Source organism: Amblyomma mixtum, chromosome 3 (assembly GCF_055824585.1).
Source record: "Amblyomma mixtum isolate Tamu chromosome 3, ASM5582458v1, whole genome shotgun sequence".
Taxonomy (NCBI): domain Eukaryota; kingdom Metazoa; phylum Arthropoda; class Arachnida; order Ixodida; family Ixodidae; genus Amblyomma; species Amblyomma mixtum.
The window spans coordinates 132,464,647-132,490,111 of record NC_143014.1 but is presented as its reverse complement, the minus strand read 5'-3'; the positions used below and the strand labels follow the sequence as shown (position 1 = coordinate 132,490,111).

At 47.6% G+C, this 25,465-nt stretch overlaps 1 protein-coding gene across 1 annotated transcript in view; it reads right to left on the bottom strand.

Moving 5' to 3' along the window:
- Positions 1-25,465, bottom strand: part of LOC149351971 (extracellular matrix organizing protein FRAS1-like) — a 55,272-nt gene that overhangs the window by 8,280 nt on the left and 21,527 nt on the right. The window contains exons 2-15 of the mRNA XM_089577102.1: positions 25,236-25,279; positions 24,709-24,799; positions 20,365-20,549; positions 19,479-19,562; positions 17,109-17,288; positions 14,556-14,676; positions 13,315-13,436; positions 12,541-12,688; positions 12,153-12,331; positions 10,655-10,937; positions 8,184-8,347; positions 7,670-7,776; positions 4,699-4,868; positions 3,165-3,364 (exon numbers count right to left, since the gene is read on the bottom strand). Of these exons, the coding sequence (XP_089433228.1) occupies positions 3,165-3,364; positions 4,699-4,868; positions 7,670-7,776; positions 8,184-8,347; positions 10,655-10,937; positions 12,153-12,331; positions 12,541-12,688; positions 13,315-13,436; positions 14,556-14,676; positions 17,109-17,288; positions 19,479-19,562; positions 20,365-20,549; positions 24,709-24,799; positions 25,236-25,279 (2,078 nt within the window). The remainder of the gene's footprint in view (positions 1-3,164; positions 3,365-4,698; positions 4,869-7,669; positions 7,777-8,183; positions 8,348-10,654; positions 10,938-12,152; positions 12,332-12,540; positions 12,689-13,314; positions 13,437-14,555; positions 14,677-17,108; positions 17,289-19,478; positions 19,563-20,364; positions 20,550-24,708; positions 24,800-25,235; positions 25,280-25,465) is intronic.

Genomic DNA, 25,465 nt, shown 5'->3' with positions numbered 1-25,465 from the left:
ACTGAGCCGTACATTTTTTTTTCCTTTACGAGTGGTCCTATTCATTGTCGAAAGCGCCGCGCGTAATCAAGATTTCTCGGAGTATATAGTCTGGCCGCGGCCCGCTTATGACGAGAGTGAAAATTATGGCGCATCCCGCCTGATAAAGAAAAAAATTATTTGACCGTGTGCGAGTCGCGATAAATGCAAGAACGCTTTTTAAAAAAACTGACAGGATTGATACCGGTCCATAATACAAATGTTCAGCATTAGCTGGCGTCACGGTGTAGCTGGCATGTTGGAAGGGAGGAACGTAAGAGAACGGGGTTCAGTCTGCAGTCTGTGGGGAGCGGGCTGGCGTTGGGTAATGGGGTAGTTGGGTTGTGTGTTCGAAGTTCTTGATCAATTCTCTCGATGCCGCGATCAAGAATTCTCGACATATAAAGAGGTGCCTGCCGGGAAGCATGGGGCTCCTATAGAGGTAGGCTCCGTTTATCTGCGGACGACCTGCGCCATAAACCTAGACTAAGTTGACAGGTAGCGCTGTAAAACAGGAAAGTGTCGCGACAAAGCGAACAGCGCACGCTTCATCGCCCTTCGTGCGCCGCCAAACTGCGCGCGCGACCGGTAGTTACAAAACAGCGACCCCCGCACCTAGCGCTGCACATCACGAGCTTGTTCGACGGAAGCGAGGAAAAAAAAACACCACAGCGAGTATAAAAGCACGCTTATAGAAGTGCATCGTCAGATGGCGTGACGATGCAGTTTTGCCGGATTTTGCTGCCTGTCACGTGCCCCGGATAATTTTGTCGCCTGTTGTAAGCAGTTTTTATGCGCGGATGACACTCATTCTCTGCGGATTACGTATCGGGTATGGACAATGAACAGGATGCGAGATATAGGCTGTAAATTGCATTATACAGGCTCCCATTGCGCTAATACAAAAAGCCACCACAGACCGACGCCGGCAGGCGGGTACACATCCAAGACTGTTAAGAATGGGAAACGTTCGAGAAGGAGCAATGCGCCGAGATGGTGGAACTTTCCAGTACGGGAACTGTCGAGCGGAGCGGCGGGTATTAGGGCGGAACGGCAAAAAATAACGCCATCTGGCCTGCATTTTATTATTTTCCTTATGAACAAGGTATTACCAAAATTACGTATATCTGCCTTATATGCCCTATAATTATGGTTGCAATTTCGGGTATATAGCTAAAGTAGCCCAAATTAAATTTTATAAATTCGGATTTAAGCGAAAAAGGTCAATATCGATGCTATATGCATGCCACAGCTAGCTGGCTATTGAATAAGAATTATGTTCAGTCAGAGAAGAAAATTAACCGAATACCTAAGGCAGGGACGCGGCAGGACGGTGGTGCCGTTGGATTAAGTAGCGCAGTGTTTTGAAATATTCCTCTGCTGTATACGTTACACGCTTTTGCAGACCGGGAGGCTGTCTTCATCGCCAGACGTCATCTGCTAGCGTAGTGCAGTTCAATGTCATCGCCTATAGTGTCCCGCCTAGGGCAGTTACTTGGTTAGGAATGTTTCTCCATCACTTGTAAGAAGACTGGCGCGAAATCGTGCATAAACGTCACGAAAATTATCCGCTGTTCTGGCTAGCGCGACGGTCCAGCGGCAGTTCCATCGCTGCCGTCAACACGCAGACCACGTGATGTCCCGGTCTCTCGCTCTACCCAGCCCAGCAACCTAACGATAACATGACAGCTCACCTTTTATAGGCCACTTCCACTTGAGTGTTTGACTGATTTCATTTAACCTCCGTTACCTTTTATTTATTTATTTATTTATTTATTTATTTATTTATTTATTTATTTATTTATTTATTTATTTATTTATTTATTTATTTATTTATTTATTTGGGAATACTGTAGCCCTCACTTGCGGGGCCATAACAGGAGAGGTTTTTATTTTAATTATCGAGGAACAAAAACCTAAGGCACCGACAAGACACAAAAAACATAATCAAAACACGCATGCTTAACAACTTAACAAACAAGGATGAGGGAAATCATAACAACAGCATGATCAGTTGTCAATTCCCCTGTTGCCTGTAATATAATTCCAAAAGGTTCTCAAACTCTGTGACATTTTAAAATGGTGATAGTAATGCCATAAGAAGCACAGCTCTAAATACGACTATATGAGCGCTAATTACTTGTAAATCAAATGCTCGGATCGACAGAAAGAACAAGTTAAACAGTAAGTGACTTTTAACCCCGCAAAAGTTCCGTAGTATGTCACCGCAGAAAAAAAAAATGGAATTCATCCTTCGAAAATAATATTCGCTGGAAAAAACTGAAAACTTCGTTTGGAAGAAACAGAAACAAAAATGTGTGCCGAATGCTCAAAAAATAAAAACCGAAAAGTCCACCCGCTAACTACAATGTATGTCTCGTACCAAATTATCTCAACATCGAATGTCTAAATAACAAAGACGAGCGTCTTTGCGGGCGTCCAAGTATTAAAGGAAAGCTATTTTCTCTCGTGATGACTTCCTCTTGCCTGTGACTTTGTTTTTGTTTCGTTTTGTTTGCTTTGGCTGGAGTCGTCCGTGTACACCGTTTTGGCTTTCGATTCGGTTACAGACACGAAAATAGTGAAAAAAATTTGAAAGAAAAGTCAATATTTTACGGATCAAAAATTGCCGTTGCCAAGGGAAAGAACTCTCAGTTGTAATACGATGCTCAGAGCTCCGTGAGAGGTCTGAATTTCTTAACAGCTCCATAAGCACAAAAAATGCTTCGCTGTACACACAGTATTAAAAAAATAATAGCCACTTCTTCTTGAGGTTCAAGCTGTATAACATATACATAAAATTTATAGTTTTCTGCTACAAAGTAAGTACTATCTTTGTCAAATGTTCAGATCCCAGGGGGGTTCGCTTCTGGGCCGTGCTGCGCAACTCGTGCCGGTGCCGCACCATCAGCGTTCAGAATTTATTGAAGATGGGAGGGGGGGGGGGGGGGGGGGGGGGGGGGGGGGGGTTAACTCCAGTCCTTAGTTTTCCGGAGGTTGCGACTTCCATGGCTTCTACAGAGGCCCGGTACGCAGCTTAGAAGCAAACCCCTTGGACTGTATATTTTTTTACCAAGGTTGTGCATGCATCTGCGTAAAAAGAAAAAGAAGATGCTGAATGGCGTGCAGCTCTTTGTCTCCCTCACCAGGATCAGGAACCGGTGTTCGAGTTCCGGGCTGGGCTGCACGCAGCCGAAGCTGGGCCCCCCGGCAAGCTCGTGGCCCGTCGGGTTGAAGGCGGGAGTGAAGCCAGTCTTTCCGCTGCACAGGTAGACTTGGTCGATGCGCAAGCTGGCGCTGAGCTCTGCCAGCGGGTTCCACAGAACGCGACCGAACAGGGTCTCCCCTGCGCCACGCCAGGAACCAGAACAGGAGAGGCACATTAAACCACAAAACTAGCCACCCGTCTCGGTAATCACCGCGCCTTTAAATTCGGCGAGACGGAGAGGCTGTGCTCCGAGATCCTGAAACGTACCTGCTGGGAAATCTGAGGCAGGTGTAGAGAAACCGAAGAAGGAAAAAGCATGGCACAAGGGCTGCCGTGGTCGCAAGTCGCACTTCGGAATGGTTTTGTTGAAACGTAAAATTAAAACGTTCAGTGGTTATAGCAGAAGCGTGCGACATGAGATGTCTTTCAACAGACTCTATTCGTGGAAGCAAGAATGCGCCAACGATTGCGAGGCCGGTTTTGGAATCCTGTCAGCTTTAGTAAATGCCCTTCAGGCTGATTTTTTCAAATTACCAAGTTTTCTGGGTCTTGGTTGTGCCACGGCCAGTGACCATGAACCATGAGTATGGCCACGACAATGACAAAGTCTCAAGACTAAGGCAAGCATTGATTCGCGCTTTTGACTTCGGTGTCAAGTAGTTCAGTGAAAGGAGAAATGGGCGTTGTAGTACCTGATGATACAATGTGTGCATTGCTCAGATAAACCTTGCACCTGATACCAAGTGCTGCGGTCAGTTTTTCCTCCTGGGTCCGTGTAGCCTCAGTGAATTCTTCAAGTGACCAGCATTCGCTTTTCGTAGACGAATTGGTGTTCGCTTACCCTGTCTGTGTGTCTCCTCAGAACATTCGTATATATCGCGTTGGAAATTGAGCAAACTTCCCAGGAGCTGGAGAATGTTTCGCCGGTCGTTGCTTTTTCAATAAACTCGTGTACAGTCAGGGCGCATTTTGTGTGGTATGAAGAGCTAAGAAATAAAAGCAAAGGCGGAACCGCCTTTCCGTCTTTCTTAATAACGTTTACTCAAAAGAAAAGAGAAATGCACTGACCGACAGGGCATGATTCGATTTCGCCGTAACCTGAGCGGATACTGACTGAGCGAGACTGGACCTGAAGAGCTTGTACGTTCTTGCTAACAATAATTTACAAAAAAAAACAGTTTAAGGCCGTAACGTGTCACGAGTTGCGGCGTCGACTGTATGGGTTATGGAAGAAAGAATGTTGCAAGAGAGTGTGTTCGGGAGTTGGAAGGGTAATATGACATTGCCGACAATGGCGTCTTTTCATATGAAGACGACAACGGGTTCTCGGGGTGTCTGGCTGTAATAGCTGACGCTGCAAAAATAGTGTGCACTCCCAATAACGTCACCAATTCCTGGAAGCGCTCAAAATGAGCAAGCCGTGTGTCTTAACCAAATGAGGTCAGTGTTCAGCAGCAGAGCGCAGCACTCACCCTTGAAGAAGATGCGCCTCTCGTCGATGTCCCCATGAGAGTGACGTAGGTCTCTGGGATCGGCTAGGAAGTCTTCTCTGCTGCTGAGCAACTCGAACTCGGTGGGCATGCTGTACACAGCGCCATCAGTGGTGTTGATAGGCTGAAGCGCCCGCACGGAAACCTCGAACCTGCGGTACCCAGCGGGTAACGTGTTAAGTCACGCGCTTATCTACTGCTGTGTAGAGGAAAACAATGTGTCATATACTGCAGAGGCCAGTAAATAAAAGAGGAACATTTTTAAGGCAAACATCGCGGCTTACAGGAAGTAATTTCAGTTCTGAAAATTATTTTCGCTGCAGGAACCGCAAGGCCGGAGGAAGCGCAAAGTGTCGTATTGGGAGGCGTGTCCATACCGATGTGATCTTCTTCGCCGCGACGAACACTTGTCACGCAGTGAAGCTTACAACCATTTCGTTCTTTTTTCTTTCCTGAGAGCAAGAGCCATACGCGAAAGCTATGCCTTCGGCAACAAATGTGGTGTATCACACGCGAGCTTCGACTTGACAGTCTTGACGGTCTTCACAGCGTAGAAGCGCCAAGCCACGAGCACGCCTGGTGTTGAGACAGCTGAAACGGGGACGGATTCTGCCTGCGGGATGGGATGGGATGGGATGGGATGGGATGGGATGGGATGGGATGGGATGGGATGGGATGGGATGGGATAGGATAGGATAGGATAGGATAGGATAGGATAGGATAGGATAGGATAGGATAGGATAGGATAGGATAGGATAGGATAGGATAGGATAGGATAGGATAGGATAGGATAGGATAGGATAGGATAGGATAGGATAGGATAGGATAGGATAGGATAGGATAGGATAGGATAGGATAGGATAGGATAGGATAGGATAGGATAGGATAGGATAGGATAGGATAGGATAGGATAGGATAGGATAGGATAGGATAGGATAGGATAGGATAGGATAGGATAGGATAGGATAGGAAAACTTTATTTAGCTCTAGCGCAAGTGCTTTTATGCGGTCCGATGAGTCCATGCGCAACGGTAGGTTGCCCCTATTCCAGGGCTCCGCTGGATGCTGCCGTCAGCTGAGCTCGCCGTATCAAACGGATCTGGTCATCGCGGCAGTCGGTGGAGAGCAGACCCTCCCATTGCTCCGCACTTGGGTTTGGTGTAACTGGGACGACGTCGACTTTTTGACATGCTCATGTTATGTGATACAGTGTAGGTTTTTCATGGCACCATGGACAATTGTGTGCGTAAAGTGTGGGGGTGGGCATGCCACTTTAAAGCGACGCAGGAAGGGCGAAAAAGCGAGGCAGACGGTCACATGGAAAAATTTGTCATACCTCTTGATCGATCGCGCCACTTCTACAAGATCTGGTTATTTTTATGGCTGCGGGAAAGGACGGTCGGTGTGGCTCGGCGTTATGAACTTCACGGTTCCTGGGATTGTGAATCATGGGCAGAGCGAGCTGGGTGCGCCCGGTAAAGTTTAGATAAAATCAATTTTACACAGAGCTGCGGCCTGTCGGCAAAGTTTCTATCGCGAACTGAAGGCATGTACGCTAATTTCATCAGCGCCTCTCAAAAAAAAGGAACGGAAGGCATTGGCACCTTCCATTGTCCACATGCAAGGGTACGGGAAATAGGCTTGGAATGTTTTTAGAGCGAGAGTTACACCTCGCGGTACAACCTCCGATTTTGATGAGACAATGACCTTCAATGCCTCACAAGGTCAAACCGAACTTAACTGCGTGATGGTATGGCGCAAGCTATGGTAATATGACCACGTGATCATATGACTATGACCATTAGGTACCTGACCTTTGACCTTTGTCCTTGACCTTGAAATTTGAGACAGTGGAGACCATGCTTAACAGAGCTTTCACTCGTATAACTAGGTTCAAGCCGCGTCGAACCCCATCCATTTTTCAAGCCTAGTCAGATTTCAGCTTTGGCAAACATAACTTCAATGATAACTCTGCGTTCGCAGGCTAACGTACTCCAATGATAATTTATAAAATTGAACTAACATGCCGTGTCAAACCAGCAGACATCCATCGGATACGACATCAGAGTGCAGCGTATTTTTGCGTCAACCTAGTTTCTAACTGCGTTCTGCGTCTCTCTATGCTTCTCCGCCCAGTCGAACGTTTCCCCCAGCAGCCTCTTTCATTATGTAAAAATGTTCTGCTACGTACCAACCTGACAAAGCGAAAGCCAGTGCTAGAGTAGGACACATGCACAATTACGCGCCTCTTATTCGACGAGCGAGAACAACGAGATGCACGTGCTGTGATGATGCTCCATTACAGTTTCACCCTGCCCGAAGAAAAAGGAGGAAGCCATTCGAGTTGGTGTCGCACTCGGACCCAACAATGTCTAACGATGGCGTCAAGAACGGTGACCAGCGTGAAGAAAAGCTTCCTTGTCCAATGGGCAAGAACGCACAAGAATCAGTTTTAGCGAAGCACCTTCTGTGAAAATGCCGATCTATAGGAACACATGCCGGGCCGGATACATTGCCCGACTGCACAACTCGTCCAGCGACCCGGACGACATCCGACTATAGACGTATGCCCCACATTCACTCCTGTCTTACATCTTGGAGTACGGCCTGGATTCCCTTACGTAGGATACGGAGCGCACAGGCCAGGATGAAAGTTTTTTTCTATTCTTTTGATAAAGGCACCTGCACCACTACCACCGGCGAAGCGTCGTGGTCTGGGGCAACACGCCATCTGTGGCAAAGCATTTTGACCCGTAGCGCAGTTTGTTTCAACGTGCGGCACGGTCATTTCTCACTCTTGTGGTGCAAGCTGAGGTCGCTGGTGTGCATGCTGCGCTTCTTGCGACCAGCAACTACTCCACGGGGCCTTGGTTTCGGCGAAAGAGCATGTAGCAGATTGTTCAAAGGCTACCCACAGGTAATCAACCCTCGCGTGCGTTGCATGCCAAAGCACCTCAGCGAGTCGAAGGATGTGCAGAAGTCATCCGGAGGAGTTCTGTACTCCTGAGCAGGGGCGGCGACGCACGGTACAAGCTCCAGCACGTGAGGGCCCGAGTAGTCCTGCGTGGGAGCAGTTAAATTAAAACAGCTAGTATGCACATTCACACAATTTTAGATGTGTTGAGGGGTCCGCAAGTGTATTCTATGGCATCAGGCTATCTTCGAACGGCTCTGTCAGTTGAAGTGGAACCAACAACGTTCGCACTAGTATCGAAACGCTGAAGCCACTGATTCATTGCGACCAAATTTCTAAACGCACCTCCCAGCCTTCGTGTTCTACTGTAGTAAAAGGTAAATCGAGTACCAAACAATCGCACTGAGCAAATCTTTGGATGCCTGTAAGTGTCGCAAACGAATTTTTCTAAAAAAAAACCTTGAAGCTCTGACATTTTGGGCTACGTTCGCAGGAGCAATACTATTCGCGGATGAAGTTCTACATGAGATATGTATAGAGTTTGGAACAGTACCTTGAGGCTATGTTCGGATACTGCCTTCCACAGCTGGGACGGAGAGTCGAACGATGGCTCGGCCCACACCAGAGATAGCGAATAGTGGCCCGCGTTTCCCGCCGCCGGTCGCAGGAACCGGCCGTGGACGTGCTTCTTGGCCGCGTGGCTCAGCGACAGCATCCCTGTGCGAGAGGAGCGTCGAAGGCATGGACTAGCTGGGCGACGATATACATTGTACCGGGAGAATGGAAAGGGTGTCGAAGAAGTGAAACCGCCGATCATCGAGAACTAAAGCAAAGTGGAAGCTGCTCAGTGAATGATTTCAGATTTACCGGACAGCGCCGTCCTAGGGCTATTGACAGTCCCCGCAGCACGCAATTGAGTGTTGCCTTATACATATAACTTATAATTCAACGCCTGCTCTTACCGTCAATGTCAAAAGAGGATTTCAAGTGCTTTTGTTACCTTCGCTGTTAACCATTCTGCAACGCTGGCTGTACAGGAGGCTTCATATGACGTAAGTAGATCACGTGATCCAAGTGCGCTCGGCAGTAGACGCGCTCATGTGGGCGGACGACGGGATGCGGTGCAGGTACGGCTGTCACTTCTTCGCCCAGGCAGAGAGCGAAAAGTATGTCTTATTTTTTACTGACTAGAGTTCAAGTTATATCCTCCCGCATATATCAGTTCAATGCTTTTGCAATCCGTAAAGAAGGAAATGAGTTCAGTCTTGACCAGTTTTTAAACGGCCCCCGACCGCCCTTTATAGCAGTTTATATGGCACAGTGTGGCGACTAGCCTCTGCAAGCGAAAATTTCTCTTTCTCCCAGAGGGAGAAGGCGCGAAACCCAGTCATGCAGCCAGTCTCCGCCGTGACAGGTGTATCGGATCACAGCCGCACCACGCTGTGGTGAAACACGACTAAGTTGTAGAACCCGGCACGCGTCAGCAACAGGCACAGTAAAGCTGCCACACAAAATACGATACAATACACAAACCTCTAAGAAACATGACGTGGCGCTTTCTTGCAGCTTTCTCGAAGCGGAGGGGAAGCTACGAGCGCGAGGCGACGACGTCTTCCACAAGTGCGCTGTTCTCAAGCGCTCGCAAGCCACCCAAGCCACCCATACAGGTTTGGAAGCCGTCGCCTCTGGCTCGTACCTTTCACTCTAGGCTACCAACATACTGTAAAAAAAAAAAAATTACAACCGATTTAGCTTACTTAGCCAGATGTGAAGTATGTGCGCTAAAACGCTGCGTTTCGTTTCGCTTTCGCTTCGAGGCTAGGGTTTCAAGAACAGGCTTCAGGCAAGGATCGGCAAGATCAGTGACTGGGGACCTTAGTGGTAGGCACTTTAAAATTTTGGGACCGCTTAGCGCTCCTTAAGAGGGCAGTGCGATAACGGTGTGTACTGGATCCAATGCGCACGGATGGAAGTTGATGAAGACGACAGCATCCAATGCAGAGCGCGAGAGAGTAGCGTAAGCGGTAGCGTAGTACTCTCGTGCAGTGGAGAGCGAAGCCGATCTGTTCGCGCCGCCGCAGGTTCGAAACCGAGGCGCGGCGCAGTCACGGCCATATTTATTAATGCGAGAGCATTACTTGCTTATCGTGTGAAAACCCCGCCGACATGAGAAACCCGTGGCCGAAACGCGGCACGCAAATGACGTTGTCACCCCTCCTGGAGCAATAGGCCGCCGGCGTCCCCACCATCACGTACCTCAAAGGGCGATTGAGGTGTTCACTGACCCAGGGAGCCAGTTATGCGTATTTCCTTTCCTCAAAATCAACAGTTTTCCGCTGGTTTTGAGACAAGGAAAGGCGCATAACTGCATCAATTTGTGAGCGGTCGCCAAAGCCTACTCACAGCGCGATTGAGGTGTCCACTGACCCAGTGAGCTAGTTACACTTGCTCTCACATTTACACATCATAATAATTGCTTACGTGCCCTCATAATTGTTTCTTCTGCAGGTCTAGCTGGTCTCACGCACTCAAACCAGACAACGGGTTTTTTCGAGACTGGAAGCCTTAGTGCCCCGGCATTAAAAGCGAAGCTGAAGTGCGCGGCTTCTTCGTCTTGGAAAATGAACGGCGCTGCGAAAGAGGTCGGCCGCACGGCCCAGGCACCGTGGGAGCACGTTACCCGTCACACAGAAAAGCAAGGAAATTTGCTGGAATATTTCCGCTGGGGCGGATGCGTCCGTTTCGCCGCCGGTGGACGAGGAGATTAATTCTGTCGATGCACCAGCAGTCTTGGGTTTAAATGAGTGCCGAGTGCCATTTTTGACGGCCCGCATGGCTCTAACCTTTTGCGAAGGCGATCGTAACCGCCCGATCTACGAACGGCGTTTATTTCAGTTGTAAAAACATGGATTTTCATGAACCTTGTCACGGACGGTTCTCTTCTATTGGGGGCAAAGAAGTCACCTAAACCACTATAGAGAAAAAAATGGTCCACGAGTGCCGGAGACCATATGCGGGGCTCACCGTGGAAGAGCGCCCTGGTGAGAAGATGCACGGTGAGCCTGCCGTCACGACCCAGAGACATCCTGGTTACCAGGACCTTGGCCTTGGGCGCAGTTCGTGTCCCTAGCGGTCGCTCTGACCAGAGCGCCGGCTCATAGGCAAAGGTAAGCTCCAACTGCGAGCGGCGCTCGACGCTCATCCACCGAGGAGCCGCTTCTCCGGAGGATGTGGCGACCGCCGGGAACGCCAGCGTCACGTACAGCGGTAGCCGTGCAGTTACAAACCGCCGGTGCGACTCTATCTCCTGTGAACAACAATAGGGGAGACGTAGAGCATGAGCTACGTTGCAGAAACAGTAGCAGTGACACTCGTGTGTGATGACCGCTCACATGTTAACGCTTCGAGGCTGGGGTGCTCAAGGGTAAGAAGGAAAGGAAGAAGGAAAAAACGAAACAACGAAGCAGAACAGAATGGACAGAGAGAAATCAACCCACCGTGTGGCACAGGTAAGGAAATGAACTTAGCCGTAGCATTATACATATTTAACATTATGTAGTAGTTTCAACCCTGTAGCGCCATGTCCTTCGATTCCGTCGAAAACGCGTCTCGTACGCCCAAATTCGGCGCAGGGTCCGCCAACTTTCTCCTCCCGGGACACATTTATTATTATTTCCTTTTCCTCTGAAATGTCTCGTTCGGTCGTCAGTGAACCCTTGTCGTAGCAATAAAAAAAAAAACTGCCTTTCCGCCACTCAGGGCACTGGTAAATCAAGACTGCACGAGAGGCGGTTGATAAGTGAACTTGATTGGTTTTTCTCTGTTGTCCATAAAACGGCGTAAAAGTGTTAACTTTGCATGCTGAGCTTTCCAGGAAATGTATACTTCTATTGATTAAAAACTGCGCACTTTTTAACCGTAATACTTTATTCTCAACAAGAGCACGCAGACAGTTTTTGGATCAATCTATACGGGGTACTATAATGTCAAGCAGAAGCGTGTCACGGTCGACTTGGTTGTCTCCTATAAATTTGTAACGGCCAGGAACCTCAGAAGGATAAAAGTGTTTCGCGGGTGCTCCCGTTGCTAAAACGGCAGCACCTAAACTTGCGTTAAACGATGGAGGCACCAGCGGTACGAACATGAAAATGAGCTACTGTCCATCCCCTAAAAAGTGTTTGTCACTTTGTGCACTTTATGGGGTACTCATTGTTTGTGTGCCGCAGATCCAGCTGAGGAGCCTGCGCTCCATGGATAAGGAAGCCAATAACCTACCACACACGGAACTGCCCGGCCATAACAACTTGTTTCCTTTCTAAGTTTGCCGCGAAGGTCCTCTCCAGATTACTTTGCAGTTTCAACAAGTAGTAGCATTGTTTAAAGGTATTATAGTTAAGCCCTCGAGTACAGAACACGTATTAGCGCGCTGACTGCATTGCCAAGCTGGCATTTTCTCTAGGACCCCGAGTCTGTTCTTAAAACTTTTTTTTTCCCAGCAACTTCCATGAAAGCCGTCGAGTACCTTGAAGTCTTCGAGAAGGACACCACCGCAGATGCCAACCGCATCTTTCAGTGATATGGCGGCTGAAAACCTCCACAGGCACCGATCGAGGTCAAGGTGTCGGTAAAGGGACACAGTGCGAGACCCGCGCATCTCTGGATCGCTCTGGAATGGCCTCGCTTCTCCTGCGCCTGTAACCACTGAAACGACAAGCATTGTGCACTATTATCGGCCGCACGGGTATATCGAAACAAGCTAGTGGTCCTTAAATGTGGAAACGAGCTCGTGCACATTTCGGGTGCTGCTCTGATATTGGTAGTACTTCACTGCAAAACCATGAGTGTAACGAAGGAAAAGACGCCGTTCCGAGACATCGATTCTGACAGACGACATTACAATGATTACGTACCTGCCGTAGATTGCATGAAAAATGCCAAGTCAAGACCTCCGGGGGATGCTACGTTGGAGCATACGTGTTGTTTCTGGGAGATGACGTTCCCGAATATTTGCTCAGCACTAGGCAATGGATGCGTAGACACCAGAGGCAGCATGGAATCCTTTCATGGAGCAAAAAAACAAACAGAAAAACAAAGAATGCATGCCCATTTGAAAGGTCGCTGCATGCTCCACTCACTTCGCGCATACGAGCTCTGCGAGACTGTTCACCACACTCAGTACACCACACTCTGTGATTAGCACCAATTGCGCGCGCTCTCCGTGTTTGGCGACATGGCGTCAAGTGCGGGCATACAACCTAAGGCCTATAATAACCCTTCCTTTCAAACGGTTAAGGTATGTGCACGTAGCGTTAGTGCAGACTGAGAGCCCTTGGAGCCCTACACTTGCTGCATAGGCGTTCAAATCTCCCTGCGTTTCAAGTACGCGTTCATAATTCGCGCAGTGACCATTCGAGTTGACTCGCTATTGTCAGCTGCTCGACAGAAGCAAACATTTAGAAAATCGCAAGCAATGCACGCGGCATCTATTAGCGCCGACCCAAGTGGAAGGACAAGAAAAACTTTCTGAAGCAAACCGCCATAGAAGGCTGGCCTAAAAAGTTGCTATCTGCCCAGAAAGCCTATTCAGTGAGCTGCTTGCTCAACTTGGGATGTCGACGTCAGTGTCATCACACATGCGTACATTGCGACAGTGTGCTGAGCGAGAGAGAAGCCCGTTTACGTACTCTATGCCTTATCTCGACCGAGATGAACAGCTGGCCAGATTGCATGCCGTGATCGGATCCGTTGAAGTATTCCATAGTCGCAGTGACGTCCTGCCCCTGCCCTTTCTCGCCAAGACACAGCCCTGCGCACAGATCCAGGAAATCATATTAGCAGCAAAGAGAAATACATGAGGTCTGGTACGTAGCTGTTTACGAGCACATCAACTGTTTACTGCGCACGTACACGATGAGTGTCGATAAGAAAAATAGATGCAGATTTAAGGCTGTCAGAGCTAAAAAATTAGTATAGGATGACCAATAAAAAGTGCGAAAAAGTGCGCCAAACGCGATCTCCATGCAAAATTGAAAGGGCATGAGAGAAAGTGCAAATGTAAAAAAAAAAAATAAACTGTTATCTGGGTTGTATAACGCATAAAGTATGTTAGGGAATTCTCCTACATCAACTAGCCCTGTAACATACGTTACTCAACGTTTATTCACGCGGTAATTGAATCTGCTTCCACAAAGCCTAAATAAACATTAAGCAGCAGGTTCATGTTTCAGAGCGTGCAGCCTGCCACTGAGGATTCAAACTTCTGCAAAACGAACCCTACATAGGCTATCGCGTTCCTTTCCACAAGGCTGATCACATACGCGCGCGGTATGAGCTGGAACTGGTCGACTATCACAGCCTACTTCAACGCAGTGCTTCTGCAGTGCTTTTTCATAAAAGGACTTCTTGGAATTTACTGGAGCCAATACGAATGTCCTTCATATGTCACACAGCTCAATCCTGGGCCACTAAAATAAAGAAGGGGCTTCAAAACCGATATTCAAAATTTTTAATGTAATTCAACATGCAAGATGGGGATCCACTGAGTTACACGGGTATCACCACTAAACGGCACAGTATGGCGGCTGGGAGCAGGCAGCCGAGGTTTCTATCAATGGAGCTGTAACCATGGCGTGCATGGAAAGATACGTTTCCCTCATACAAAAAAAAAAAAAAAAAAAAAACAGGAAACAAGTGGAACAAACACAGCAAACCTTCGGTACAGAGAAAGAGGAAGTATACACAGTAATACTTTCCGTGCAGGTTACTTTCTAGTTGGCAGCACATAACCCTAGAACCGGTGATTATGACGCGTGTCAACGCCACATGTGTAGCTGTCAAGCTCCATCGGCCACAAGACTCCGCACATTTTTTTTTCCTTTTTTTACCAAAATATGCGCATGGATACCGTGAAACGTGCCGCTGTCACCTTTTGCGTCGCTGATAACGACTGGCTCGCTGAATGTCCGGCGGTGACCAAAAGCGTCTCCCGTTTCCTGAACGACGCATCTGACGGTGCATCCGATGGCGATGTACATGCTATCTAGGACCTGCGCAACAGCACACAAGCCTGTCTTCCAAGCCTCTGTCATCCAACGCGACGCACAGCCGGTGCTTGCAGCCGGTGAAGGTAATTGTTTACAGCAAAACAACCGACAGTGATACACCGACGCACTCCGAATGTAAAACTGAAATTCCTCAATATAAAATTAATAATGTGTTTGAAAGGGTTATAGCCATCAAAAGGAAGGCCTTACTACGCCGAGAGATTACACTTACGACATCACATGAACTTTATTAAGACAGGAAATGGCGTAAACGTCGAGCCCTGATGGTGACTAGCCATGCACTTTTCTGCACAACAAATCCTGAAGTTGATCTCGACAGGCAGGTTGATTAGAACCAACGTCCCAGGACCGAATAGCGACCACGTTGGCTGCACTTTTGATGAGAACGAAATGCAGACACGCCTGTCTACCATGCGATGTCAGTGCACCTTAAAGACCCACAGCGCGGTCGAAAATAACCCGGAGCTTACATGCAGCTTTTGGTCGTGAAACCCAACTTTTTGTTAAGTAACATTTCAGCCTTCGTCAAATATTTCCTTTCCTACGACGTTGGTTTCGCGGTAACACTGCCTTCGCCACCTTGAGCCTTCACCACGCGCAGGGGGTCGGAACGCGAGCACTCATACACGCTTCGGTCGGATTACGCAAGTGCAGATGCGAAGGTGCTGAAATCGACCAATTCTAGTGTCCGCTCTGAAGGGCGCCTTATGTAAAGAGGCTCGTTTTTACCTCCGCAACAGCCTCAAGGCATCAGTTTCCGCGTCGAACTAATCCGTAATCAACGACACCGACGGCGACCTGCTTGTAGCATCGAGTACGATTTCGTGACAGAGATCATCCGGCGGCGACGGCACTCGATTACATGCGCCGTGAATTAGTCGTAAAAGCCAGAAAGAAGAAAAAAGCAAAACAAAGAACGAAAAGCCTGCTTATGAAATGGTGCGAAATTACACCTTTAAGCGACAGAGAAAGATAAGCGCTTTAATGAAAGACGGGCCATTTAGCCGGTGTTGAAACAGCGCTGACATTGTGGAGGGGCTTTAAGAGAAAAAGGCGCTAAGGGACGGTGCGGAAAATAATAAAGTAAAACAATCAAATAAGCATAAAAATATGGGGCCACTGAACTGGGGTGGATATACATCAAAGGGGAATGCACAAAAGAGAGTTAGTGAAGATTTCCAATCTCCATAAAGGGAAATCAAAACTTCTGTGCCCGACGCTGTTGCGCCGGGCAGGCAGAGGATCCTAAAACACGGTTCATCGATAGTGGTACTAGACCCGAGAGATTACGTTTGGCGTCCGTAATATGCTCGCTCACCTGCATAAGCCGAGCATTCAAACAATGTAGTGCACTGTTTCAACAAAGGCACAGTTGTCCCAGTGTGAACCGTTCGCTTGGCCTAAGTGTTGCCGGAGGACTGTTCCGTGGTATGGAATGGTCTGAAAATCCTGCCACCCGAGACGTTCTATAGGTGGCGTTGTTATACAATGTCAGTGGCGCGAGTCGTGGACAAAGTGCTACAGGTCCAATCACTGCATATAGTACGGCTGTCACTAGACAGACATAAGCCGCCACGGTAGCTCAGTGGTTATGGCGCTCAGCTGCTGACCCGAAAGACGCGGTTTCGATCCTGGCCGCGGCGGTCACATTTCGATGGAGGCGAAATTCTAGAGGCCCGTGTACTGTGCGATGTCATTACCCGTTAAAGAACCCCAGAAGGTCGAAATTATCCGGAGCCATCCACTAAGGCGTCCCTCATCGCTTAAGTCGTTTTGGGACTTTAAACCCTACGAACCGACTGTAGACAGACATAGTCCTGCTGAAGAAAGAAAGGAAATGACCACAGTGCTGAGTATTAAATCGTTGTATCTCGGGCAGGAAGCGAGTGTTCCGACAGGCCAACGGCACAGCCGCCAGCGGAAGGGTCTTGCATTCTTTCTTGGCTTGCATAGCATTCCTGTGCATGAATATGGCAGCAAGGCATAGAGAAGGGGTGGACAGGCGCAATGGGAGGAGTGCGCAGGGGAACTAATACACGAGATAGATTCTTCGGCAGCGGGCATACACGCTTCAAAGCGTATTAATTGCTTGTAAAGGGGCGTCCAGGGACACGTTGCGTCAGAAAACGACTGGTCATAGACTTAAACTGATTTTTTGCCGTCATTTCACGTCGCGATGCCTCATTGGTTATGGCGTTCTGTGCAGTTCGCGCTTTCGTTCCCCGAGTGTGGGCTGTCACGTTTTGACAGTGGCAAAATGCAAAACGCCCGAGCGCCGAAATTGGTCGAATTCAATCCGGAGTTGCGCACTACGTAGCGTACGGTACACATCTTTGGCTCGTGAAAATCGGTTACTCTCAAAGGAAGGCTCGCCACCGCCAGGAAAGCGAGCAGCAGAACTTCTGATCACTCACCCGCTGTCGCACAGAGGCGAAGGGCGTCTCCCGAGAGATGGGCTCGAACGAGGCCGACCCATCAGCGTCCGCGGCAGCCGCCTCCCAGGCATACGACAGGCTGTCCGGAGGTCCGCTTCTCGTGGATCCCTTGCAGCTGGCGCCCAGAACGGCGAAGTCCGGGTGGTGCGGGTCGCATGGCTACGAGTGCAGTGCAACAGGGTACACAACGGCAAGCGGTTAGTGAAGAGTGAAGGGTCACGAAGCATGAGCACTACCGCCGGCAGATTACTAGCCCCTCAAGTACCCTACAGGCAATCGTGCAGTAGCGAGCAGTAGAAGGTTTTGGAAAGCAACGGCGATCAACGCCGCTCGTGTGAGACCGAAAAGTCCATGGGGCAAGCGCGCCACTGAGTGATGCGGCTCCTGGATGTGGCGGCGCGCGATAAACGGCCGCGCGATTTCGGCACGCCGGATCCGTTGCACCGCAGCGACAAGCAGAACAGAATTTTCGGGAATCTAAAAACTGATATGGCTATTGCAAACAGCCAGCTACGAAACTCTGCTTAAAATAAAGGGCCGAATATTAATAAATCAGAAGCTATAACTACTACAATTTAGTTAGCTAGCTCACTGCACTGTTAACAAATAAACGCCCAAATAGGAGAAAATGGCTTGTCCAGTAAAGAACACCCGAAAGAAGGGTTTATTTACTTCATAAATATGGAGTACTTTATTACATTCCTTATACAAGGGAGGTATTTAGGTGCACAAGGGGCTGAAATTTTTACTACCCACAAAAATGGAACACAAACATGGCGCCACGTTTATGTATCTTCAATCAGGCTCATTATTACAGCAGTGCCAGCGGCGGAAACGAACAGGAAGCTGCATGGGCAGGCGCCAACCCAGCTTGGGTTACTGCTCTGCTCTCATGTGACCCTGGATCACGCGTTCTTGCCGTCTGCAAGCCCGGAATAAGCGGAGGCAGCAGGAGGGATCTACGTGTGCTTAGCGAGCTTTTTTGGTTGCATCGTAGAGGAAGCGATGTCAGTTCACAAGCTCTAGCTATAGCCTGGAGCTGAAAAGGGGTTTCGCAGCAGTTTTCAAGATCATGCACCACACCACGGCGAATAAAATTCAGAGCAGAGTAAGTTGAAAATAACCGGAGGTAATGCGGCATGACAGTGTTTGCTTTCATCTTTGTCTTTAAAGCTTGGTTTCTTAATATGATTGAGAAACAATGCAGACTCATAAGCTCTATCAATAGCTCGGAGCTGAAACTTCGTTCCATAGCAGTTCCATGTCGATGCACCACACTGAAGGTCAACTGCAGCACGCCGCCCGAACCACACCGAAAAAAGCTGCGGGAATTAGGCCTAAGCGGGGGCTCTAGCGGGGTGGCGGCGCGAACAAAGGAAGATTAGGTATCGTAGAAGCGCGTTGGAGGTTTCAGAGGAGCAGTTCAATGTAGCTTATCGTAGCGTAAAACGGCGACAATACTATCTACTGTACCGTATAGTAGGCGGTCGTGAAGCAGCAGAAGCGAGCAGCGAGCCAGTGACGATGGTGATGATGATGATGTCCTCGGGCTGAATGGCACATACCCACGGCGGGGGATTGGCCAGGGTGCATAGCGGATACAAACGCACTCATGTACAGGGAATGGAGTAGAATTAAATCTAAAAATTTGGAGAGTCATACAAAACAAAAAATACGGAGAAAGAAAAGTTGTGAATTCACATTCTAGCAGAGGAATATACCAGATGAAATTATATAATCGTGAATAGAATCGAACACTGGTTTCAGGGCATATCCCTTGGCGCTTGCCCCGAAGGATAAGAGAATTGGAATAGATACAGGAAGCCCAAGCCGAGCGAGGGTGATCTCCAAGTTAATTCTACGGCGCCCACGGGTACGCTGCTCATCTTCCTTATCACATGACTGACCAGAAGCATACTGGATAGGTGGCGGCCGGACCGCTCGAAATGGTCTTTTTACTCGTTTTGAGATTTCGGGAGCGTAGAGACGAAAAAACTGCATATCTAAATGGGAGTTATATAGAAGAGATTCCTCCTTTTATGTTCTATTTAGTAGTGAAGGGAGCCAATTAACTCATGCACAGCATTTTTGCTCTATTCAGTGGAGCATATGTTCCCACACATGGAGTTTAAAGAGCGACGTCAACCGTTTTGAACTCCCATTGGGGCTGGTTCCTGTTTACAGCGTACTTCAGGCGGGCTTCGCTGAAACGCTCTGCATACGTCGTCTCCCATCCCTTTTAGGTAAATAAATAAGCTTATGCGTCTTCAGCGCGCATGCAGTACAGGCTTGCAAGTCGTTGAACTCGTTACACAATAGCAGGGAAGAAAAGTGCAGAGTGCAGATTACCGGGACGCACACCACGGGGTATCCCGCTGGAACCGGCTGCCCCATATGGCCTCTGACGTCGCTGTAGTGCAGCAGAGACGTCACCTGCGTAGTGGGGCACATTCAAACGAGCGCGGTGATGATGAAGACGAAAAGTCTTCAGTGTTGAGAGGCGAAAGCCGAGAACACTATGCCGTGACGAATTCCGGTGGATGTGACGTCACACCGTTCCCGTGACTATATCGATACCCAAATATACATCATTCGGGGATCGTAGTGTTAATTAGGCTTAATTACACATTTTCCCATCTAATTTGTCACAAATCTGACGTTTTTCCGACCATTCTGTGGCAATTTTCAATGTGCCGTGACGACTTCCGGGGGGTGTGACGTCACAACGTTCCCGTATATCGATGTCCGTGCTATTTCGACGCAGTTTCAACATTTTTGCCTATAACTAATTAACTAATTAATCTGCCGTCATCAAACTTGCCTTCTAGGTTCATTTTTTTCCTCCTATATCTGATGTAACCATTGGTTTTCTTCTATCTTTTTTAGTTCCCGAGTTAAACGCATGTGATACGCTTTGTTAACGGACGACAGTATGAGCCATTAAAGGCTTTCGCCTTAAAACTAAAACCTCTTCAGCGGTACACGCAGTTACAAGGCCAAGCAAACGGAGACCACCGCCGCCTGTGTGCCGTTGACTGAGCTGGCGTCGTACTCGCGGGGCGCGGAAGATGGTCATTAGTAATTAATATTCAGCAGTACATTTTCTAGTCTGAAAATTAAGCGCGCATGTTCACCTTAAATGGCGAGGCGCCTGCACTTGAAAGCGCTGGGTGATGTGTAATAATATTTTTGCCCGTTAAGATGCGAAACAACAGACACCTTGTGTGTCACTTACAATTGGCAAGCTGATGAGAGGGAGGGTTGAGCTGCTCAGTGGTTTGGCCGTCGCAGGGCTCGATGACGCCCTCTCGTGCCCGATCGACTCAGCGGACTTGACAGGCGCGGGATAGATGTGGACGCCTTCCATGTCATTGACCACCGTTGGTAGGACAGGTGGCTTCGGTTTGTTAGCACTGAGTTCTGGTAGAAAAAAGAATTCAAAACGGGCCGCAATTTTTATCTTAATTTCTAAGGGAAAAAAGGACTCGTTCTGTGGATGACGCTAGTTTCATTTATCTTTTAATCCATTCATACCCTCACGGTTTACACCATTTAGTAGGGCAGTGAGTTACATAACACTGCGTACATTTCAGACCTGCATCAGAGGAAATAACAGTAATGCGTGCACGTTGACCAAAATAAAACAAATATTCAAAGTGATGTTGGGCTCGTATATACGAATTTCAACTTTCTCTTGTTCGAGACCTGAAAAAAAAAAAAAACTTTTCGGCGCAACGGAAAACGTAGTGCCCAAGGTGCTCGATTCCCCAACGGCTTCTTTATGAGCTCTCTAGAAAATTTTTGCCGAAAATTTTAAATCAGTGAATGCGCCCGTTTTTATGTATCCCGACTCTCTGGCGACGCTCTGGCGAATATCGTCTAGCAACGATATTAGACCCTGGTTAAGCTGTAATTGAGGTCAAGCTCATCTGATATTTTCACGCCGCTGATGGAAGTTGATAAAGACAACGATATCCAATGCGCAGTGGGAGAGTGTGTTGCAGTTTAACATAATAAGGCTGGTTGGTTGGTTTATGAGGTTTAACGTCCCAAAGCGACTGAGGCTATGAGAGACGCCGTATAGTGAAGGGCTCCGGAAATTTCGACCACCTGGGGTTCTTTAACGTACACTGACATCGCACAGTACACGGGCCTCTAGAATTTCTCCTCCAAAGAAATTCAGCCGCCGCGGCCGGGATCGAACCCGCGTATTTCGGGCCAGCAGCCGAGCGCCGTAACCACTGGGCCACCACGGCGGGGCCATAATAAGGCGTCGGCTGCGGTGATAGCGTAGTGCTCTCGTGCAGTGGCCAGTGAAGCCGACCTGTTCGCGGCGCCGCGGGTTTAAATCACAGTAGCGGCAGTATTTACTTTATTTATTTATTTATTCAAGGTCAAGGTCAAGGCTTCAGCGATGGCTCACTTTTGCAGCTTAAGTCGTGAAGTAGAGCTTTCGCTCTAAAATAAGAAAGTTGATTAGTTACCTTTAGTTATTTAACCGTCTTAACCGGGTTGTCGTTTACTTAAGCCGGGCCATCCCTCAAGCCTTGACCTTAAACTTGAATAAATTAATAAAATAAATAAACAAGATGTACGCATTAAATGAAAAAGAGAGCAATGTCATTAGCAATATGGATAAGATAGTTAAAATAGCCGAAGAGTTCTACACAACTCTATATAGTAGCCAATTTAATCAGAACGTTCATGAGAGAGGCAGTTGCGCACAGAAATGAGACTTCCCGTCAGTAACGAAAGAGGAAGTAAAGAAAGCCTTATGAGCAATGCAAAGGGGGAAAGCAGCTGGTGAGGATCAGGTAACAGCAGATCTGTTGAAGGACGGCGGGGAGATTGTGCTAGGAAAACTAGCCACCCTGTATACGCAATGCCTTGTGACCTCGAGCGTACAAGAAGCTTGAAAGAACGCTAACATTATCTTAATTCATAAGAAAGGAGACGTCAAGGACTTGAAAAATCGCAGACCGATCAGCATACTGTGCGTTGCCTACAAGGTATTTACTAAGATAATCGCTAATAGAGTCAGGACAACCTTAGGACAATCAGCCAAATGATCAGGCAGGCTTTCGTAAAGCATACTTCACAAAAGACCATATTCCCACTATCAATCAGGTGGTGGAGAAATGCGCAGAATACAACCAACCCTTACATTTAGCCTTCATTGATTACGAAATAGCATTTGACTCAGTGGAAAGCTCAGCAGTCATGCAGACATTCTTGAATCAGGGTGTAAAAGAGTCTTATGTGAAGATATCTATAACGACTACATAGCTACTATAGTCCCCCATAAAGTCAGCAATCAAATTTCAATAAGGAAGGCTGTCAGGCAGAGAGACACGATCTCGCCAATGTTATTCACCACCTGTTTAAAGGAGGTATATCCCGAGGCTAGGCCTGGATTGGGAACAGTTGGGGATAAGAGTTAATGATGAATACCTAAGTAATCTGCGATTCGCTGATGACATTGCCTTGCTGAATCACTCAGCAGATGAGCTACAAAGCATGATAAATGAAAGACATACAAAGCGCTTTTCTGTCGTCCTTGTCCTTTTGAGCGCTTTCACTGTCAATATGGAAAACCAACTCGCCCACTCAATTCCATTATTCAATGATAAATGAGTTAGACAGGCAGATCAGAATGGTGGGCCTAAAAATTAACACGAAGAAAACTAAAGTAATGTTCAACAGTCTCGCAAGGAAACAGCGGTTCGCAATTGGTAGCGAGGTACTGGAAGTAGTAGGGAAACACGTCTACTTATTTATTTTATTTATTTATTTACAAATACTGCTAATCTCATTTGGGATTGTGGCATGAAGGCATAGTTAAATAAAGAAAGCGGTCTTGTATTAGTTGTATTAATGAGATCATTCAACAGGTCAATGTGTCAAGAAAAAAACAATAAATGGTACAGCGCAAATACGACAAAGCTATCACGTAAACAATACAATAATACATGAAATAAGGCTAGTTTGGTTTATAGGGGTTCAACGTTCCAAAGCTACTTAGGCTATGAGGGACGGGAAATAGGACTAGCGTCGTAATATTGTACAAAGAATAAAAAATATGGGAAATAATGATACTTTAGAATATATAGACAATAAGCAAACAAGAAATATAATGAAGTTGTTTTTGTAACACTGCATAGATGAAATGGCAGGTAGTGACCGCTGATCCGGATCATGACAGGGAAATAACTAGAAGAATAAGAATGGGGTGGAGCGAATATGGCAGGTTCGCTCAGATCATGAATGGCAGTTTACCAATATCCCTCAAGAGAAAAGTCTACAACAGCTGCATCTTACAGGTACTCACCTATGAGGCAGAAACGTGGAGGCTAACGAAAAAAGCTCAGCTTAAGGGCAACGCAGCGAGCTATGGAAAGAAAATTGATAGGTACAACGTTAACAGACTGGAAGCGAGCAGAGTTGGTGAGGGAACAAACGCTGGTTAATGACGTCCTAGTCGAAATCAAGAGGAAGAAATGGGCTTGAGTGGGGCATGTAATGCGAAGGCAAGATAACTTCTGGTCGTTAAGGGTAACGGAGTAAATTCCAAGAGAAGGCAACGTAGCAGAGGACGGCAGAAAGCTAGCTGGGCGGATGAGATTAAGAAGTTTGCGGGAATACGGGGGACGCAGCTGGAAAAGGAAAGTGTTAATTGGAGAGACATGTGAGAGGCCTTTGCCCTGCAGTGGGCATAGTCAGGCATATGATGATGATGAATTAATCGTATAATTTTTTTAGCTCTATCACTTTCATAATATGCGCCTTGCTGCGCAATCTACCTCGCAGGCTGCACCGCTGTATCTCTCACCGTTTCTAAAATAAAAATCTGGAAACGTCAAAAAAGGTCACGCTGTATCAAATTTCACTGGTGTCGTGATCGTTTATAAAAAGTTTAAGAAAATCTTCGTTAGCTGAGGGAGTAGCTATTTTTTCTATGTTTTTGTGTTACGCATCTGGAATACGTTTGCTTACAAGTGAAACGTGGTTGACTTTAATTAGGTCGCTATGCAAAACGACCCACGCGTAACCCACGCGATATGAACAGGCCCAAAGACGAAGGGGTACGTCACAGTTACAAGCATTTGCCCTGTATGTGTAACAAGAAAGGTTAACCAGCAGGCTAGCAATCTTGCGCGGATGGTATGGATTTCAGTGCGTATGCGTGAACAAAGCACACAAGAGCGAGACCCAGAGGATTCCGTGCGGTTAAATATTTTGCGCTGCGGCCCTAAACGCACACACCTGGGATCACGTGTTTTGACCCGTTTGTCCTTAATTGTGGCGTTGTAAACCTCGAAGTTATGCATAGCGACCCATATCTTCCTGATCACGGGCGCTTCTAAAATTAAAAGATATAATAGAAGGTGTTAAATTCATGGGCATATGCACAAACTTTGCGTCATGATAAGCGCTGTTTATACAGCAAGAGAGTAAGAGCCTTAAATCCGTCTCTGAAAAAAAAAAAAGAAAGAAACATCGTATGCGAGTGCAAATATAAAGTTGTTTACTAACAGTAAATTCGATCAATGTTAGCGCCTCTTTTCGATATAGTGCTCACCAGTAATTTTTTGTAGTGCTCCAGTATCCAGGAAATTGTCCTGTATTGCGTTGTCCGGAAGGACCCCTTTTCTAGCAGCCGCTGGCTCCATCTGCAAACCGCAAAACTGTGAGCAGCTAGCATACGTACAATACGTACAAAAAAGTTACCTAAAGAAGGCGGTTGTTCTGTAACATATGAACAAAAAAAAATACTTAGAAAGCGGGAACTGTCCCGAAATGCACGGCTTCGACGTTTTGCATCGCACACCCCTCCTGTCGAGAATGTCGAGAAGGTAGCCATTGAACACTGAGCCAAGTGGCTGAAAGATACACGCCGTATCTTAAGTCGGTGCTGTTGAATACCGGCCCCCTGCTACACGCTACGTGCGCCCTTCTTTAAGCTCGCATGCATTAACCATGAAGCTGTCCGGGGCTGCGTCGCCAGAGGAAAGCCCCTCGGGAGTTGCGCGCGACGAGGCTGTGACGCTGTTCCCTAGAGTTATGCACACGACTCGTGTGACGCTTACTTTCAGTGTGTTTACGTACCGTAGAGCTGAAATTCGCTGCACCGTGACCCTGTGGAGCCTCTCCTGTAAAGACGAAAAAAAAAACAAAATTACAAAGTGGTGGAGGCAACGTGTTGCCCGACACCAGCACGAAATACCTTCCCTTCGATCCTCCTCTCCTCCTGCCACTCTTCACCAGCCCACCCCCTTTTTTTCTTTTTTTTATTTGATTTCGTTTAGATGAATTGTAGCTCTCTCCGCGCTTTTCTA